General features: G+C 32.7%; 1 protein-coding gene across 1 annotated transcript; it reads right to left on the minus strand.

The window, feature by feature from the left end:
* Positions 1–344: 344 nt before the first annotated feature.
* LOC107171661 (uncharacterized) lies at positions 345–17,049 on the minus strand. Its single transcript, XM_089227220.1, has 4 exons — positions 16,685–17,049; positions 3,481–3,604; positions 3,283–3,384; positions 345–1,190 (listed from the first exon to the last, which is right to left on the minus strand). Exons 1-4 carry the CDS (start codon positions 16,700–16,702, stop codon positions 1,156–1,158), a joined length of 279 nt encoding a protein of 92 aa, XP_089083346.1. The 5' UTR covers positions 16,703–17,049; the 3' UTR covers positions 345–1,155.
* Between the last annotated feature and the right edge of the window lie 6,029 nt (positions 17,050–23,078).

Raw genomic sequence — 23,078 nt, forward strand, 5'->3', positions numbered from 1 at the left:
TCGTTAAATATTTTCCTCGCTAAAGCGAAACTTTAATGCCCCTCTTTTTTACAGATATTTATAATTTTGCTGGCTTCAATTTCATTAAAACTGTATGCCACCCTAAACTAACGCATGACCTTAATAGCGTTAGTTCCATCGTGACGGGCCTGCGTGTAAAGCATCATTAAAAATTATAAACAAGACAGAGCATGAGCGCCATCAGGCTGCCGCTGTTATCACTTATTACTACAATATAGTATAAAATAAACTATTTAGATACCTATATAGTCGATTGTATTAGGTATATTGTGATAAAAGGAGAAGATTTCAATAAATGAACAAGTTTTACAACACGATTAGAATTATTATAGTATATAGTAGTAACTTTATTGCAATAAATTCATGTTTCGTTGTTTTACGATTTTTTTTTTTTGTTGTATGCATACATCAAAATTGTACAATATTTATAGGTATGTATACTATGGATGACTATTCGAAAATACGGTAACCACAAATATACATACCATATGTTTTACACTTAAAACAATTACAGTATATTTATTGAATACAATAATAATATGATAAATCTAAATATATATATATATAAATATTATATTATGTTTAATAATAATTGGTAACTAGCCTAAGACGGCTATAATAACATGTATATATACTCTATGAAATAAATTATTAGACATAAAAGACTTGTAAATATTATATTATGTACAATATGTAATAAAATAAATTAAGAAAACTCTAGAGCATATACCTATACCTAAATTATATTATATACTTGTACAAATTCAGATAATACGTTTACAAGGAATGCATTTGTATATATGATGTGTATAAAATCGTGCGCACGATATTATTGCCGTTCGTGTGTATACGTACAGGCACCTATATAATATAATATTATGCTATAATATATTTGTATACATATGTATATTGTATTCGTCGATTTACATCGATGTGTACAGATATAATGTATAATGTAGTGCGTATAGTAGGTACATCAAATTATTATTATTCTTAATTTGTGTTATTAATATTATATATTATATTGTAGAGATCTCGCATTGACAAGTATATATTTGCTATCCGTTGCCGGGCGAAACGCGTAGGAAATTCAATCGACTTGCAGAGTGTTTCGTTATCGGATCTCGTAGGCCATCACCAGAAGCTGAAGATGTTTTGGCCTTGTGGTTCTGCAAAACAAAACACCGTTGTAGAGTGGTTCTACTATACATCATATTTATATACATGATAGATTTAAATAGGTATTATTTTCAATTTTTATATTATCGTCGGTCGGGCCAACGTCTGTATACGGATTGAGAAGATCTACGATAGGTAATAGCAGCTATAGGTATGCAATAAACACAAAAATCAATAAAATAACCAAAACTCGGCCTTTTGAATACCTATAGTGTTCAAGTACTATACAGCTAGACTACATTATCGTTTCGCAGATGGCCGAATGAAAAATCGTTGAATATTATATATATAGTATCGCGTCGTAAGTCGTAATCATTATACGTATTATTATACTATTCGACCGCAGAAACTCACGAGTATAGTTTCACTGGGGCGACGTATAATAATAATATAATAATAATATTCGGCTTTGAAGTGTCCCGGCAGAATTCGTAACCCGAACATTAATATCCGGCCCGAACTGGCTCCTCTCGCCCCGTCCTATATATACGTGTATATATACTCGTAATAATAATAATAATAATAATAACATGTAGCGTCGGCGCTGCAGCATCTCACGACTCGGTCGTCTTCATTAGCGCGCGTCTATCGCGCCTCCCCGCTGCCCACCGAACGTTTCACAAAGGGGTTGTTTCCGGCGAAGGGCGGACGCGGGATCCGCTCACGCCCGGTCCGAAACCGTTCGCCTTATACACATTCAATAACATCCGCAAAAGACGACTTATATCGGCTGCCACTGTATATACATATAAATGTATATGTCGTACACTCCGGCAGCAGTTCTGCGGTCGGACGTATTATTGCTGCGATCGCGCCCTTTGAGTTCGGGTCTCTCATCCAAATTAACCTCTCGTCACGGGCCCATTCCCTACCCCCACCGCGACGATACCTCCGCGCACCCTTAAACACCGGCGGCTACCGAAAGCTTTCTGTGCGCCTGTTGTACCGCGGCGAAATTCCTGTTCGCATCCCTTACGCGTATAATATATAATTACCACCGACCCCGTCGTCGTCAGCGGAGTCAATAGAGCGCACAACTACAGTCATCGTTTAAGTATCTATGTATATATTATATATTATATATATATATATATATATATATATATATATATATATATATATATATATTATAATATTACAAACGTAATATGCCGAAGTGCTGCTGTGGAAACTATCTGAACAATTTGCCAACACTAATAATCTTCTGGCCAGTCGTTAGCCACTAATATATATGCGATTTATATGGGCCACAGCAGACCGTATTCTGTAGAATACAATTTGTATAGTAATAACCGTAAACGTCGGCGATGACCGTTTGCGACCCAAAAACCGTCAAAAACAACATCGCCAAAGTATAAAATAATATACATAATTGGGCGCGACGTATCGGCAATATATGTGCGCTTGCGGGTCAGCTATTCGCGCCACATATTCGGAGAATGCGTACCGAATTTTCCGGCGGCCAACTTTCCGATAGCGATCGTGGAGGTTGTGAACTTGTGTGACGACTGTCATCACGCAACCGTTGTATAAGGACGAACTGATTTAATTACAGAACCGTCGTGGTCTCTCGGACTAAGACGCAATATCTTCTTCGCGGGCTCTGAACGGAATCCGACCCAGCAAAATCCATTCGCCCGATATGCGGCTATTTTATGCCTATCTTGGTCCATGCACGACCCACGGTCTATTTCGATCGATATATTACAACGGTACATATTATTATACAGTCGGAAAACTCGAGAGAGAAACTCATTTTCATTCAAAAACAAGCGGGTTTTCACAACGAAATTGGTTGATCGGAAAAAATTGCTCAATTATTCGCAGTGACGACATATGCCATTATTGCGCCGACGCGAATTTGCTATGATATATGCCAAACGCAAATAGGTATATATTATTGTAATGTGCGCGCGCGTGTAGTCGGGTTTCCAGATGATAGACGCGTTTTTGAAAACAAATTTGGCCAATTTGATTAAAACGCTATTAATATCGAAACGTCAATGGGACAATGAGTCACTCGTAGTGAGTATAATATAATAGTCACCGATATAACATTAATATTATTTTTAAAACACTTACGTTTGTTGTTGCCACCGGGAGGTACGAATCCGAATCCTGAAGCTCCCACTACCACGCCGCTGGTCTCGGAACCGGGTTGTGTGACAGGAAACAGAACTGGACCTGTTGATTTTTTCCCGAGCGAGGGAAAAATGGGGAGAGAAAAATATTATTTCGGAAAAATTAATCTCGTACACATTTATTTTCGCCAAAACTCACCTCGGTTTTCTCTAGGGTCTCGGTTGCCGGACTGTTGTTCGACGTTGGACAGGAAGTCACCGAAGTCGAATTGAGCTGATGCTATCATCAGCTGGCACAGGACGACGCACAGCACGATCAACACCTGTAAACAAAAGCAAAATTATAAATTCCCAAAATAATATTATGATCATATATATTATTGTGACATCAGTTAATATTCTAGTTCATTTTTGTGAACATCTTTTTGTTTAAACAAATTTTTGTTCAATTATAATTATTTTAATTTACATAATATTTTTAATAGCTTTAAATAACACACCGATAAAACACGAAAGTACTAAGAAAAAAAAGCTTATAGTGTCAAAAAAAAAATTTATTACAGAGTTATGGTGATATTTCATAAAATAATTACAGAATAACGACGTGATAAATCCATTCGCTAGAAATCGACTGAAACGTGTTTTCTTCTAAAGGTCACACATAATAGTATCTATAATACTATTATAGGTATTCATTATATCGGCATAATATAACAATATTATTTATTTTACTATATAACGGACGGCCCAAGGAGCTAGAATTCGACGAACCAGGAAGTAATATAATCATTTTACTGTTGCAATCCATTAATATTATACTATTATAGTATTAAATATATTACTCATTAGAGATGAATAATACTTTGATTTTAATAACCCTCAACACTCTCGATACTATTATTAATTATTAATTATTATGGAGCAAATAAGTCATAAATACATAATAGATGGATCTAAAATGTTTATGTGTTTACTGATTTCATAATTGTACGAAGAAGCCACACCATAACTACATCTTTTATTTTTGTCTAACACACGGGTAGCAATTTAATATCAAATTTGCATTCAGTTAAAATTTGTTAGTTTTAATTTCATACTGAATTGGTCTATTATCAAATTTTGAGTTAAAACATAATCTATGATTCTTCGTAATTTTTTTGTTATTAAAATTGTATATTGTACTTGTACATGTACATTAATATTATATACTATTTAAGTTATTCATTCTACAATTCTTAATTCTACATTATAAAAATTATTATATGGTGCATTTCCATATCATATTCAATAACAAACATTGTCTGAGGAACTAACTTAGGAATTAGGAGCTTTAATATAAATAAATATTTGTTTACAAAAATGTAATTATATTGTTATGTATCGACTTGTAATAAGGAGTGTTGCAATTAAAATTGCTGATGGTGTAAAATTATTGTTATCGGCGTCATCGTAATGATCTTATTTGTTTAACGATCGTTATTATTTGGCAAGGAAACTGCAGTTTCTGTCGGATTTCAAAAAAAAATTTATGACATGTATGCTGTTACAAATATTGCAATATATTGTAACAATCGCGTAGTTGTCGTCATTTCAGTACTAGTTAATATAATAACTGCTTTTAGTACCTACATATACTGCGCGGTTAGTCCTGCGTACTTAACCACCTGTTTATATATTTATCTGCGGCCTGCATCTTATATTATACGAAATACACACACTATAATTTATAATAAGTAATAACATAACAATATGACCCATGCATGCACTATTATTGCATCCGCACGTTGCACATTGCAATCAACATAATATAATAATATATTTATAAGACGTATGTACTATGTATATATATGAATGTGTGCGTATTATTATTAGTAATCGTCGTTGTCGTCGTTGTCATCCGAGTGGCAAGTAGAGCGCGTAGGCACTGCGGGGCCCGTAAGTTGTGCAAAAATCGACGGGATCCGACGTATAAACTTATGCGTAACGATTTTCGCTCGTATCCGTATTTTTATTTCGCATTTTTATATTTTTTCTCGCTTCATTATTATACGATAATATTTATGGCGCCTCGGACGCGATAAGTATACATATTATTATGCATGTAGACCGCGTGTGTCAGAGGCGTTACCGCGATCTTGTTAACAACGATCGTACGGGGTGTATACCGAACTGTAACGACCGACGCGATGGTATATTACATTCATATATATATATATATATACAACAATATCGTGCGACGACAATAATAATATATAAGTATGTATGTACATATATAGGTACCACTGGGACGGACGTGTACCTGCAATTTTTAATAAAAGGCAGCTCCCACGCGTAAAATGTCTGCAGAGTCCGTGATAAATGGACGCTTACGACGAAAACTACGCGACGATAAGGCAAGAGAAATAAGTACGAACAAAACGCGTTCTTAAATTACAGTTTCGTATTGCCAGCATAATATGTATAGGAATATTATCATTATTATTATTTTCGTTTTACAGAGTACCTACACGATATTACGCATATATATATATATATATATATATGTATATAGGCTTTAGGCTTCAATATAGGTATATACTTTGTTTATATTAATGTGGATTTATTGTAGGACGTTTTACTCACTCATTCGATCGTGATTAATTTGAAATTAAGAAGGAAAAAATCAAACCTTATACAAGTTAGAAAAGCTTGGTAAAATTATATATCTTTCAAATTGAAACGCACCCTTATTATGTTTCAAATAAGGCAAAAAATAGGTACTATTATACCCATATCAAATGGTATTTATAATAATATATTATATTATACGCTGCAGGGTTGCCGAAATCTTATTATCATGTTCGTAACTCATTTTAAGCCCGTAATAATTTCGACCCCACTGAAAATATATAGATACTTATATGGTTCTAAAAGCTCACCCAAACACGCTTATTAGTCATGAGTCGTGACCATATGTATATATGGCTGTCCATGAAGTTTAATAGTTATTGAGATAATTTCGAAAATCTGACCGACTTAACAATGTGAAATTATAATCGTGGGAGGATATATTATTATTGTATAAAGTTCAATCGCCTGTTATTATAAATCATGTAAAGGTGATGCAGTGCGCATAATATATTGTACTCCTCGTTCGGCCCTACAGTTCTGATATTATTTTCTGATCCGTATAAACGACTATCGATTTTCGATTGCGATTATAACCGCGCGAACATTATGCGTACATTATGGTATACGTATGTGCGAAGTACACGACGTCGTTCGAGAATTATTGCGAACGAACGTGAGTCCATCGAAGCACATCGCCAGTTTCGCGTCTGCCCCCTGGGAACCCATTTCTATATACAGGGTGATATATATATATATATATATATATATAGCAGCCCTACGATTTCACACTGTTGTTATATTAGTCGTTTGTATGAAATCGAATAGCCGTGTTTAAAAATCGTACGATATGGCGTTAAAAATAAATTATATAACATCGTATGTAAACAAATTATTTTGTTGTGTAGATGACTTAAACATTGTATATATATATATATATATATATATATATATATAGGTATAAACAAATACAGAGTTTGGAGTTGCAAACCGCTTTCGGTTGTCGTTAAGATATAATATTTATAAACGTATCGCCATTGTTGTGTATGCCAGTCGGACACATGATGGAAATGGGAGCATCAGATTTTTGAGTCATCTAGACCTCTAGACGAGGTGTAAAATGTAAAGGGATAAAAATCATCGATCATAATATCATTATCATTGCGTGCGTTTGAACAATATTGCAAATTTTATGTTACGAAACGATCGCTGTCACCGCGACGAAGACGTCAGCAATCTACGTTCGAAATTATAATATTTTATATGCATAATATATTAGATAGGGTAGTTTCATAACAGTACCATTTTTGGCACGGCGATAATGATGACGGGAATGGGATGTTGAAAAGGTCTGTATCCGATCCGTATATACGCACGTGTGGGAGACTTAAATCAGTGGATGTTACCAGTATTTTTTTTTACATATTATTATGTAATATATTAAAAATCATTTTATTTTCAGATTAATTTTTTATTCCGGACCCGGAGAAGTGTATGGACAACACCGCCATAAACGATAAACAACAACACTAAACACCCGTTTTATTATATATATATATATATATATCCATGAGATAAAACTCGTCGTCTGCTGCAATGAATCTCGACATGAAAATCGTCAAAAACGCGATGTTCAGCGTATAGACTTATAGAAAACTGGTCACGTAACAGTAGGTATGCGTTTCCCGTCTTACGCTTCCTATACATAATAATAATATAATATTATTATACATTATTACAGCTGTATAGTAGCGCAGTAAATCGAATCGAAAACGTGTCGTTAACGATTTGTTTGTCGCCAAAAATGAAAGTAGAAAATACCGAGTGTGATTATTCGTACATCAATAACGAGTATTTATACGCGTGCGCACACGCAAACCATATTCGTGATTTTTATATTTATTACATACACGCGCGCATTGTCGTTAAAAACACGGAGAGGTAAAAAATATAATTCCACAATCGTAGAGGTATAATATTAATAATAATTGATCGGATGTAAAAGTTCATTAGTCCGGCGTGGTATAATAATATACTCGTCGAATACAGTTCATAAAATATGTATATATTATATAATAGAAATATATTTATAATCCTTCGTCCGGATACTCAGAAGAAAATGTAAATATAATGTGAGTATATTAAACGTGGTTTTAGGGTCACTTTCGCCGAAACAAAAGTATATTATATTTACATATAGGTTCGTAATATCATGATCATGTGTGTGTCGTGTGTGTGTGAGTGCTTATGAATTATTTCGGGACTTTAATAATATACATACATAATAGGTAATAATATAACGTGTGACAAATATTTTTAGTGTGATATTATTGAAATGTTACACGACGGTGGCGATCGACTGCGGTCGTGGTATACTGTTATAATATACCTAGGTACCTGTAACATATAATATACGCATCCTGCGTTTTATCCGTCGCGTGTGACGTTATATCTCAGTCATTATTGTCGTCGAAAACGATTTGCCGTGAAATTGACGTGTGCTCTTTGGCGGTAGGTACGTGTGTAACATTGACACACAAAACTAAAAACCACCATTTCCATGAGGCTATGTCGTATAGTGGCAAGACTATAGATATTTTATTATTATTATTATTATTACTATTATCTGCATATATACCCGTGTCGTCGATCGTCGTACGAGGTCTACACAACCTTTCCCAACGACACAATAATAACGGTAACACAATGCGTATATACGATATATGATAATATAATATAATGTTATTAATTATTATCATTATTATTATTATTGTTGTTGTTGTTATTATTGTTATAATTATGCGTTGTACAATGTGAACCTATATTGTAAATAATATCGACTACGTGGATGCGTGTCGTATAATGTGTTATAATGTGCCGCGTTGCCACACGTCCTACGTACGACTGCTGCACGTGGGGACGTCCTACGATTGACTCGAACAAATCATTTTCAAATACATGATAATTACAATATCATCGTACAATTTTGGCTATTATATATAGACGTGATAGAGTAGGCGCAGTCTATCACCCTGTAGACCTGTTGGAGTGGATAAGTTTGGAAATTGCAGATGATAATGCATTATACTGCTGTGGATAGTAAAAATTAGGAGAAAGACCATCAATTTCACTCAAGAAAAAAAAATGATTTATAATTAGGGAGTAAATTTTATCAGAACTTGTAGAAAGATATTTAAAGGTTTGAATCAATACATTTTGATTAGAGCAAACTGATGAATATTACTTTTACAATACGAACACTTTTGTATTTTTGAAGTTTTACAATATATGTATACATCAATGAATTAAAAATCAAGCGGCATTCTCACAAATAAATTTAACAATAACAACCGTACCAAATTCCTACTTTCACACATAATTTCCTCCTTTACTATGCACTGTATCCCTCGTTACGTATAGGACCTTTAAAGTTTATCGACCACATACGGCATTAGCAATAATCACGCAGTCGACTATGCTCGTGTTTTATTTATCATTTTATTATATTTATCCCATTGCGGCACAGAGAGGCTATAGTATGACATATTAAATTATAGATTATACCTGAAGATACTACAGAAATGCAGTTTTTCGATTTCCGCGCACGTAACCTCCCGCCAAAACGTTACCGGATCGATCACAAACCGGTTGGACGCGCTCAAGAAGATAGAACAAATAAAATACGTAATTATTTAACGTTTTATTCGTGCTATAAATCGTGGAATGGGATAAAAAACGAATTAATACTTTTTATATTATATTATTATAAATGTGGCGTAATTTATTATGTACCATATAATATTTATGAAGTCGATGATATCATTAAAATTTAAAAGCATAATATCCGATCTCACTTCAGAGTCGCATTATGTATACATATGTTGCGGGGAACGAAGATTCACGTAACTGTCAATCACATTAATATAATATATTATAAAATTGTAATATTTCATTAGCCCATAGGAGAATCTCACACCTTTTTTATACTCGACTTTCTTTTTTTTTGTGATTCGTCTCGAATTCCAGTATCGTCGAAGTTATAAAATAATACGTAAGATATTTTAAAATCGTCAGTGGAATAAATCGCCGAAAATAACTAGCAAAAAGAATGGCTTAAAATGAATAATAAATTTAATGAGATAAGAAGAACTATCGAAAAATGGAATAACCCAATGTCGCTCAAAAGAAGAGAAGAAGTCATACTAAATTGCCTCAGAATAGGCCATACGCATCACACTTATGGCCACCTTATGAAAAAAGAGCCACCAAGAATATGCCTTACATGTGGAATTACAATTACAATCAGACATATTACTACCGAATGCAGGAACACAAAAGAGGCAAGACAAAAATACAACATACCGGAACACCTTCACGACGCACTGGGCCCTGACGAAGAATCCGTCCAAAATATAATTTTATTTTTGAAAGATATTGAATTGTAAAATTTAATTTAAATTATCATTATCATATTGTAAAAACAAGCCAATGGTCACGTTACCGAGGCTTTTTCCTTAATAAAAAAAAAAACCCGCCGAAAACTCCAAAACGAGACCTGCAGTGACAAAAATAACTGAATCGATTTAAAAGCATGTCATGAAGTCCCACATGCAGTGTTTAAAGAATAATAATATTATATAGGCCACTGTTGGTGTTTTATTTTGTCGTAATTTTTGAAATATTTATGTTAATATGCCAATGTATAAGAAACATAATATTATTATATAATATAATATGTACGTTTGTGACGAGCTTTATAATATAGTGAAATTATGTAAATTTTTCAATCGGTCATCAACTGCAGCAGTTAATACGTCGTTTTTTACCCAGGGCTCGCCCTGTTATAATGAAACTAAGTAATAGTTATATTTGGAGGCTTAAAAGATAACTTACTACTTGTCGTAACCACAGTAGAAGTCTATCATCGACTATAAGTATAGGTATGTTGTGTAACAAGCGACCAAGAGCTATTCGTGTTTTTACTTTTTACTTTTTTTTTTTTATATTTCTGCGGATAAAAATACATATCATTATATACGGCGTGCAGTACTACAACAGTGTGCTAATTTTGATCGATCGTCATCGCTACAAGGAACGGTTTCGCCGTAGATATAACCAATGCATATTCACAGCGAATGATATATAATGCTGTATGTTTTTGCATAAATTATGGTGAGCTATCGATATTTTAGATTTCGATCGAACCGAGGAATTTATTTATTTTATTAAATTGATAATCATATTCATTATATATAAAAATGTATGTGTGTATGACGGACACACGGCACGTGAAAACGCTCACATTTTTACTACTCATATATTATTAGTATTATTATTAATATTAATATTATGTATTACTCAATAATATATATAATATACGTTATAATATTACGTCGCGCTTTTTTTTTACTCGTCAATTATTACGTGCTCAATAATTGTTGTACATTTTTATTTTCAGAGACGTCATTGTCGGCGACGATTAGAAAAAAACAAACCACAATGCTTCAAAATATGTGGTAATATGAGGTGCTGACAGAATATTATATAGATCAAAGGAAGATCGGAGCGCATCGTTTGCTGAGAAAATGGATTACAATAATATATATAACATTATACATGATGATTACGGCTGCAGATTACTGTCTGTACACGGCACAATAATTATAACGATAATAGTAATATGATTTGATATAGCGAAGTCTCGTTTTAACTGAATGGCCTCGGATATTTGGCAGCGGATGAACAACGAAATCTTCACGAGGCGTGCAGGAGGATAATTTTGTCATTTTGTAACACCGGTGGCAATCGCGCATACGAGGTACCATATAGAGCATACCGTGAGTGTGTGTCACGGTCATATCATTATATCATATATACTTAGAATAATGTACATAACATAATAATATTGTCAAGTTTTTACAAGTTCTTACAACAACGACGACGACGACGACGACGACGAATTTCGCGTTACCAGAGAAAGTCCTAAGGGTTTCCTAGGCGCCGGGCAGACCTACCTATATTAGGTATATATTTATTGGTATGCATGTGTACGTACGGCTGTCTGGTATTATATTATTGTATTCACTTCGTGGGCATATAGGTACTCAATTGTTCGACTGGCCAGAAGAGTCGGTGAAATGTATGACCACCAACTATATACTTCCATTCATAGTGTGTTTAATAATAACCGAAACCGTTTGGAACACAACAAAGGACATAATTGAAAACGCGATCGCGCTTAAAGCGTTAATATAATGTATATTTATTGTTTGTTTATAATAAGTCGTAGGTATATAGTTATGTCAGAGCAAAAAATACATAATCATACATATACTTGTAATAGTGATTGAAAAGTTGAATGTAGTTGTGTGTACATGTCTTGTTCGCCACTACAAGTAATTATTTTTGTCTAGAGAAGACTGCACGTAGAGTAATGTACTAATTTATAAAATATTTTGTTTTGAAGGATTTATAGATTTGTTTCGTACGTTTTATTCGATAAAGAAATCGAATAGAGGAATAGACACTCATATAACATAATACATAATTACTAAAACAACTTAATCGATGATCAAATGATCTTTAAAAACAATTACATTTAACGTTGCAGTTGCAGTTATTGAATGCACATTTCTCGCAGTACTTTCATTACGATTTTCCTAAATTTATCTTTTAACTATATAAAACATATTAATATATAAGCCAACAACGTCTGACAATTCTCTGCAATTTGTAAACGACATATTTTAAAAATTGACTTTTGAAGGACGCGTGTCAAGAATTAGTTCCGGTATAGGTGGAGTTTTAAAATATTTGCCATTCTCACTGGAATATGATAAAATTAACGGTTCAATACCATGAGATGTATAAATATAATAGTTGTAATGAAATACTGCTATCTTGTCAACTCGAAATGTTTACAGGAAACATTATCGATAAATAGAATATTTAGACTACCGTAGTCTAAAATAGTTCATATTATTGCAAAAATATAGCAAATTATTGTTTTCTAAAACATTTTTGAAAACGACTTAAATGTTGGTGTCTACGTATAGAACGAACTGCGTCGAAACAATATACTATATACTACAGATATAAACTTACGTATCCAAACTCGGATGACCGCGAAAAAGACGTGAAAATGTTTTTGATTTTCGATTTCTCAGAAATGCTATAACGAGCGAGAATAATATAAAAACTCCTATCATCTCTGCTGGACAACTATATCATTATGACACGTCTTTTAAGTATTCGTTTCGCGACGTCTTGTATAGTTGTATGTAGTATTTTGAATAGGTATCTAAAATGATACGTACCGAGCGCTGGTTTATCGTCATAATAAAATAAATTTTACAATTATTATTATCTACGGTTCGTCGCGTAAAGCTCATTATATCAAATTGAATGAAAATGAATCTTATTCGATACGGCAGTGACGACGACCTGCAGTCTAATTATTACGAACACGTAATTACATTATTGTTCTATATTACATGAAATTGCAGCAGACAAGGTTTGTACGATATAATATTATCGAACGAAATCTCACGTTCAAGGATCGTCTGTGTGGGCAATAGTTAACTATAATAATATAGATACTGCATTACCGCTCAAACAACACATAATAATATTATACGTAAACATACGAGGTGATCTATTTTAATGTACACAGTACACACTCATTATATTTCTAAAATTTTAACTTATTTTTACATAATTTGACATCATTGCAGAACTGAAATTTTGAAAACAATTTTTTATTGTTAAATTTTTATTTTGAATGGCAACATATATTGTGAATTTAATAATCCTATTCAGAATATTTTCGTACCTAATATTTCGATACTTACATAATATGCAGTTAATTAGTTATACATTTATTATTTATTATTTAATAATTAATATTTATAAGGTTATAGACATATAACCGGTAAGCTATATTTAGTTATAACTTAAAATAATATGGTTGCTCAAAAAAGTAAAAAAAAAAAATTACGAAACGATGACTATGAAAACATTTTGTAAGAACCAAATTATGTAAGAATAATTTTTTCGAAAAATTTATGACTTCGAAATAATGAGTGTTGACATTGCATGCGTTGATTTTTTACCTTGTGGCATGACGACGCGGTCGTATGAAACGGCTTGACTACTTTGTGAAAACGACGGGTAGCTAGCATAATGTCCATATGTAATAAAAATAACTTGAAGATTGTTATTCCTTCAGACGCACTTGATAAACCCGAAACGCTGCAGACGAACCCAGCCGTGGTTAACGCGCGACGGCGTCTAAATAGATCGCGGGGGCACAGAGTATAATATTAGGTATAGATAATCGAGATGATGTCTTTGTCTCCGCGGACAACAACGGCGGGCGGCGGTGCAGTGTCGAAACCTGTATGGAAGATCGCCATTCTTAACGACCGCGAGACATCGTCGTCGTCCGCCGAGACGCAACCGGTGCCGTCGTTATTATTATTATTTTAGCCGTTGTTGTATACCGCGGTATATCGTTACTCGTAAACTTTCGCTTGGACGTCGTCAGTCGTCACTCGTCGGCGACGTGCGTGTCTCTCACGAACCGTCGCACCGGTTCCCATATGGTACGCGATAGCATATTTTTTTTTTTATAATATCGTGTGTTTCGTAACGGATTTCCCGCGGTGGATTCGAAAAACCAAAACGTTTCGAAAAACGACGACGATGGCGAGTCCAGGGGAAAACATTGTATAATCGTGATGACCAAATTAAAAATAGTTACCTATTTAGCCACAGACGTTTAATAATGCACTATAGGTAAAGTTGTTTAAGCCACGCTTAAGCAGTACACACTGCACGCACGAGCGTGGGCGTACCAACGTTGTAAGACTGCGACGGGCCAGAGTCGAGGCGACGTAATTATATCGCGACCGACGGTCGGCATTGATTGGTGGTTTTTCCCTCGAAAAGAAAACGCCGTGTCGAAACACTCGCCGAGCAAAATACCTACAATATCGAACATGTGTGTGTCTGTGTGTGTGTGTGTGTGTGTGTCGTATCGTACAATATATAACGACAGATATTAATATTAATATGGTCTCTGTACTTTGTCATAGAGGTACCCTACTGCAGATCGCTTGATATTAGTATTATGTCATCGACAGCCGTAAATACATGGACATTATATATTACTATTATTGTTGTTATTATTAAACGCATTGACGGCCGGCGTACGTGCGGCATATTAAAAATATATACACATGCAATGTACATATTAATATATGTATAATATAGCTTTGCGGTGGCGTTTTTCACACGTGTCGGCTAAAATGCGAAATGTGTAATGGATACCATTAAATGGGATATTATTATCGTATTACAAGCGCGAGTGCAAGAGTGCGTGTATAAAGGACACGTTAATATAGAATATGACATATATGTATTATGTACTTAATAATGTATGTATATAAACCAAACTCAATTGCGAATTTTGCGAACACGCATCGGCTACAATGTCATTATTATTGAAATACGAACATATATTATAATTGTTATGAAGTTGCCCGGTGTCTTCCGATCCTTATTTTTTGAAAATTATCGCTCTATACCGCGCTCATATTTATCGCGTTTATTGAGATGAACAATTTTTTTCAACAACACTCGGACAGGCAACGAGATCGGTCGAATATTTAGTGATGTCGTTAAAGTCATAAGTCTTCTGGCGTTTATGCCATAACTGCAAACACGCGTGGTTGAACACTTTGTATGTGTACGCTGGTCATATAGGTATGGGTTATGGACAGATTTATTCAAAGGTCTCGCGGATGTAACGAATCAAAAGTATTTTAACTTCCGCATTTTCTATATACCTATCGTCTAGGAACGCATCTGCCCGATATCAACTGAATAATGTTGGACATACCCACAATGAATTCGTACCATAAATTCTCTATCGGTTCACGTGTATCGTTCAAAGTCGAATGGTGAAAAATAAATGCCACTCTGTTCGATTTCGTTTCAGATCATAATATGCGTGTCTTATATTAACAACATAATAATATCGATTATCGGATTGTCTAATAATAACAATAATATATTTATGTACAATGTAGATACTATCGATTTCATATATATGTACTACGCAGCCTTGCTGTTTAAAACGATTAATGAAAACGAAATAGTTTTCACGTTATGAAGTAGTTAGCCACAATAATTACACTGATGGCCGTTCAAATCATTAATGTGCTATTTTTCGAATGGGAGAAAGATATTTTGTAATAATTATTGTTATTATTGTTAAATCAGTAAATTTTCAATAAATGCGCCACTTGCTCGAAATTCTATAAGTACTTACAGTATATTATTATTCTAAAATACACGAAACATATAATTCCTCATTCCGTGATGTTAAATTGCGTGTTTGTGTATAGGTAATTGTGAAATTAAATCATTTCTTTAATTGTATAGTAAAAAATAATTATATTAAAACCACATATTTCAATTGCTTGTGAATTTTATTAGTTTTAAAAGTTATTGTATTATTAAATTTTCATTAAACACCAATTAAAAATATGAACAACCAGATTTCAATTAAACAAAGGACACAATAAATGAAATATGATTAATATTTTTAATGTAATATCATTTTATTTTATTTAAACATTATCTGAAAACTTTACTTTTATTCGAATTTATTTTTTTCACATATATATTTTCGAGTAGCCGGTCTTGTAAATGGCCATGATTATAAGTTCGATAAAAGATTTTTTTTAATGTATACAAATGCAATAATTATTAATAAAAGTTTACACACTCACCCTTTGTACGGAAACCATTTTGTATTTTTTTTTGTTTTTGGCGTTCGCCGCGGCACTTGCAAATAAAACGTCAGTGGGGGAATTATGCGACGAAACCTGCAACCGGAATTGGGACGTCGGAAAATATAATAAAAATTATATTATGTAGAGGTACAACAGGTAGTCGTGATATGGGTCGTGATGGTGACGGCGATGAGTGGCGTCGCGGTGTACAACAGGTATCACACTGCGACAGCGGAGCGCGAGTATACGATATTTATATAATGTGTGCACAGAAATGTACGAAAACAATAAATAAATATAAAAAACTGGTATGGAGGTAAAATGTGTGTACGGTTTGGAGTTTGGGTAACTAGATACTAGGGTTTCGGAGGCGATCCGTTTAGATTATATAGTGGCGGGACGTTCGATTTTCGCCAGGCGGTGGGAACGCTGTATTATAATAATAATAATATTTTATTATTGTGCGCGTTCCTATATTTGATAGCGGCGGGGTGGGGGGAGGCTCGAGCGAACCGTAGGAAGAAAAATCGCGGCACGGAAGAGCGCTAAAAAGAGGTGTACCGTATCCGTTGTCAAGGTCTTCTCCGGTGTGCGGCTGCAGATACGCCGCCGCCGACCATTCGAACCGGTCGGCGGCGGTCGTGCCTACGACGACGACGACTTTGACGATTTATGTCTTATCTCATTTTTCACCATAAAACGTAAAGCGTATAATATATAATATTTATATAATACTACGCCCTAAAATAGTTACTTATATATGCATAGGGTGTCCCGCGAGGACTTATCCATTGTAATATCTCCTGAGATAATAAATATTACTATATAAATCTATTTTTTAATTTAATTTTTTGGTAAAAAAGTTAAAAAAATATTTCCTAATTTTTAATGTTTGAAAAAATGAAGATAGCTATTTTATAGTATTTTGCTGAAAATTTCGAATTTTTAACATTTTACTTTCATTAATCAGATAATTTTTAATAATTTTTTTTGGTTTTTAGATAAAACGGCAAAAAGATGGTTTATCTGGGCAACGAGTCCCTCTATGGCTAATAGCTATATATCCTCACGGGCACTCTTTATACGAATTATTTTTTTCGTAAATTCGTTTATTAGTATGCTGTGTCTATAATATAATAGTTGAGTATAATTATGCGTATATGTTCAGTGTTATTCTTTTGATGACGAAGAGACGAAGAGTCGAAGACGAAATTGCGACATAGCTATATTATAGTATATTGTATATATAGCTACTTAGTCTACCTACTTATATTCTTCTGGAATTGTATAATTTCGTCGTTTCGAGATCCTCCCGAGATTGGAGTTTGGTAGAGAGAAAATTCTTTGATTATTATCATATACCTACTCGAATATCTCAAACATTCGCGTGGGAAATAATATATGTTTGATTTTTGTCAAAAAACACTCTAAACCATAATATTTTCATCTCAAACAACCGTGTGTGCACACCTACTTAGTACTTAATGCGCGTTTACAATGCAACTACTATATTTTGACAAACCGATAACATTTAGTTTTAGTTTTTACATAAATGATGAATATAATATGTCCCTTAATGCAATATGTGTGTTGAGTGTAAACGAACTATATATCGTTCTACGATGACGAGAACAGTTTACATGGATTTGGTACCTACTACCTTGTATATTATGATGTTGATATAATGACACAATGTATAATACATTTGTGGTTTACGGGTGTTGTGTTTAAAGGTACCGAATTTAAAATTTTTAATCCGTTCTCGAATTATATTATGTACTGTATAATTTATGCTATAAAAATAATTATAATATACGCACTTGAATAATTTTATTAGAACAAAAATACAGTCGCCTTATTTTACGAGAATCAAATCAATTATATATATAAATCAATCCGTTAAAATAACATTTTTGTAAAATTATTTTTATTTATAATTAAATTATTTTTCACCTGACGTTGGTTTATTTTTATCTTCCACTTATTATATTAGGTACGTAAAAGGTATCCGTTGGTCTTTAATAATGGTTAAACAACATTATACAAACTTAAATAAAACTTCTTCGAGGCTGTTTTATGAATTATTACAGTTTTTAATCACTAATATCTTCCAAAATAACATTTTTACTATTATTAATAAACGTTTAATGAAAAGGTTGACTATGAAAAAGAAATATTAAATTTAATAAAGTTTTGATTTTAAATGTCGAGAGCAAAAAAAGAAAAAGTTGCAGTAAAAAAAAATATTTGTGGTAAGAATAATTAATAATATTATGTTTATGATGGGTTTGAAAATAATATAATCTGCTGTTATTATCATTGTTTTCAACAATTTGTAGGTATTATACTATTTATACTACTATAAGTATGAAATATTCTTTCTACGATTAACTTCATGGATGATATACAATAACTTAAGATCAAACATGATAATTATTTTAAACTTCGTAACATATGAGATACATTTTAGGCTTCAATAGTATTTTTATGCATATCAAAGTTTTTCGTTTGTAACTATAATAATATACAATTTACCCTATACATTTTTTACGAGGTCAAAAAAATTGTGAATTTTTGACAAAAAAATAAAATAAAAAAATAAATTGTGAGATTACGCATTATTGACTAATTAAAATTAATTTACAGGTAAAATAAAAAAAAACGTTTATCAACGAATAATTTACCGACGGAGTGAATAATTACTTGAAGGTTAAATGAAGTCGAAGCTAGGAACTAAAAAAATAATAGTTACGGGATCGAGTTACAGGAAATACACGGCCAAGTTCAAAATTGTGTATTTAACATTAAGCCAATAATAATATCCGTCTTCCAAGTCCAAGGAAGCAATTACCAGGAGAATTACGTATAAAAATCTGATAACTGATTGGTGTTGTGTTTAACGCTTGGTTTCTTTCGACAGTCATTATCATCACTCAATCGATTAAACTATAACTTAAAGATTTACGCGAAAAAATGTTAAATAGATAATAATTATAAAACTGATTACCGTAAAAACGGACTTTTTTTTTGTGAAACCTTACCACAGAAATAAATAATAAAAATAATCCGAAAATCCGAAAATCCGAAAATCCGAAATAAAAAGCGATACGATTGTAAGTTTTCATATAATTGAAAGTACACCAATATATTATTATTATAAAAATTATAGTATAATTATATAAGCCAAACCCACGATTTCGCTAAACACCAACCTCCTTATACGAATATCCTTGTTTTAATATTAATCAATACATATTATATTCCATAAAATATATCAATACATATATATTATCTGTATACACCTGCAGTGGAATTGGAGATTTTAAATGCAATATTATCTTATCTATATAATCAAATAAAAATAGTAATGATAAAACTATAAATCGTGTCTATAAAACTCTCAACAAATGACGTGTTATAGAATAATGTCTAATACCAGGTATACTATTTAATATTCGTTTACATTTGCTGCGTAAAAGAAAACTGTCAATATATTATAATAATTATTCATGATGCCACGTGAACATTTCCGAAAGTACAATAATTAGTGCAGGCATACCTATTGTACGTCTGTATAACGCATAAGCCACGCATTAGTCAATAACAGATTGTCGTTGTACTCATAATATTACTCCTCAAAATATAAATTATCTACATACTTTCGGTTCACTGCGCATTGAGGCTGCAACAAATAAACATAATAATAATAATTTACGCACCACCGCCGCGTATATCGCTGGCGCACGCAAGTTCTCCGTGTGTTAATGTCATAATTTTTGAAATTACATAAACTGTAATCCATTAAGCGACCACGAGAGTGTGTGTGTATTTGTATGTGAGTGTGTGCACTTTATATATTTTTGTACATTTCCACGTATAATATAAACATAATATGTATACCTAATAACATTAAAAGCGTATGGGTATACGCCAAAATAAATATTACTCAATAACGAGTGCGTGTGTGGTGTTGTATAGATACTTTAATTATAAAATGTTATTTCGTGTGTATACGATACAAGGATATTTCTTAAATTTTACGAAAAAAAAATCGACAGACGCGATGAAATAAAGATGAGTTCATGTTATATATATTATAAGCATATATTATATTGCATAAACTCATCATGGGTCCATGATAAAAAAAAACGTGTACTATAGTACCGTGAGTTGTACGCATAATACACCGCGAGGTCGGTGTACGATATTATTTTAGGAAAATAATGAATTATTATGATTATGATTATGATACAATGCGTAAATATAACACAGAGGATCAGTCGACACTTCGACAGTCAGTCTTGATGGAATTGACTTACATGTCCATTCGAGTATGAACACGATCTAGCTATCGCGTAATTAATAAACCTTAATATCAAACTGTGTAATATACATAATAGATAAATTCAGATCAAATATCGTCATTATTCACTATATACCATATTTTCAGTTACAAAATGGATGATATACTTTTTTATAAGGGCAGTTTTATTATGCACGTTTTTTTTTTTATAAGCATTCAAAGTTTGAATTTTGACAACACACGTAAAAATCACGAAAATTAGCATTTTATGCTAGAAATTCATAAAAATTTTTCTTTTTAAATCTAAGATTTGAAAATTTTTAATAATCTATAATATATCCTAGACAGATAAACCGTCTCCGCTCAAAATCGTTTTTCGTGTACAATGATATAATATCATTGGATTAAAATTTAATTCCACCCATTACAGTAACCCACTTGTAACCTACAGTACAGCAGAGCGACATTCACGACTTAACCTAATCGAAGTACTTTTACTGCCCCAAAACGTGATGACAGACACAAAAAAAGCAATAATAAAAAAGGACACACATCATGGTAAAATCAATACATTCCTCGTTCCACTCAGAATCTAAAAAAAATCCAACGATCAGTTCCGTATAGTTTCCGAGAACATGGGCCTCAAAGGTTTTCATTTTCACATTTATATAATAGATACTAGCTGATCCCGTACACTTCGTTGCCCGTTAAACGTACTAAATCTATATGACTTAAGCTTTGTTCAATTCGTTATTTAATAATCGGTGTATGTTGTTCAAAACTTATGTTAACTTTTCCGTTACCTGGAATTAAAATTATTAACCTGCGGTAGATTACGGACCTCGTGCTGTTTGTACGTAAGTGTATGATTCAACTCTAAAGTATTAACGTGACACCAAGTTTGTCATTTTTACTTAATTCCACTAACGATGGATTAATATAATCAATTAGGTAATACAAAATCATTGATTATGCCAGCAGTATATTTTTATAGATATAACTAGATAGCTGAGTTACCCGGCGTTGAAAAATAGTGATTTATACTGTAAGTGATAGCCGCTTTCTTTCGTCAAATTGTTCACTTTGATAATGCTAATACGCATGTGCAGATGACAACTCTCTCTGTCTGATGCATATAAAAATTTAGCTAACGCATGTGCATTAAAATAAAAAATACAACGGAAGAAAGCGGTAAATACAACATAATATCTAAATTGAAATAGGCTGATAACTAATAAAACTCATACATCGCGTTATGTACTAAACTTAAAAAAAACTATACGTATACGTTTTTTGAAAAGTAATTTGTATTATTTTGGAAAAATACTACATAACTACCGATTAACGAATATTTATTTATAAACAATATTATTAGTTTTTTTCACCTCGGGCATATAATATGTATACGTTTTTTTCTGAGCTTACACGGGAGCAGGCAACATAAAATTGTCCATGAGTGAAGCAGGTATCGCTGATTTCAATTCTTGCAACTTTCATTGTCTGTCATTGTGCATTATTAATTGACATAGCAAAACAAAGTTTAATAGGAAATTGGACACGTTTAAATTCGAAGAGACACTCGTTTGTTAACATTGGTATTCTTGGGATTATTGTGTGGGGAGACCTCGAAAGAACTTAGAGAAAAGCTTTTTATTTTCAGACCCCGTGTGATATCAATATTATACTATATTTATTATTCGAATTATATTTTATAACTATATCATATTTCGATAGGAACAAAAAATAAAATAAATATAAAATTATAAAAATGTTTTAAAAATCGAATTGAACCGCCTGACTTGTGTGTTACGGCGACAGAACTCGTAATGATAATATCACTTACGTGTGGGCCTATAAAATATTGGCTAAAAAATACTAACCGTTGTAATCGTAATAATAATAATAAACTATGCTATGTTATTACGTATAATATATTACAGTAATACATAGTGTTATGTTTATTTGTGCATTTTTAATTCGCGCAGGCGGCGATTATAGGTATTATATTTATTTTTCGGTGTCGTAACTCTATATACACTGTTGGGCGAGGGACACACACAGATGTGCATTCTTGTGCAGATCTTATAT

This window comes from Diuraphis noxia, unplaced genomic scaffold (genome assembly GCF_037042655.1).
Source record: "Diuraphis noxia isolate RWA-SAM2 unplaced genomic scaffold, SU_Dnox_SAM2 contig0004, whole genome shotgun sequence".
Classification (NCBI taxonomy): Eukaryota; Metazoa; Arthropoda; class Insecta; order Hemiptera; family Aphididae; genus Diuraphis; species Diuraphis noxia.

Bases quoted from the DNA above. Each gene is read 5' to 3' on its own strand.
- LOC107171661 (XM_089227220.1), bottom strand. The intron at 3,385-3,480 runs GTGAGTTTTGGC...AAAAATCAACAG, and splicing joins AGACCCTAGAGAAAACCGAG to GTCCAGTTCTGTTTCCTGTC. The intron at 1,191-3,282 runs GTAAGTGTTTTA...TTTGTTTTGCAG, and splicing joins TCCCGGTGGCAACAACAAAC to AACCACAAGGCCAAAACATC.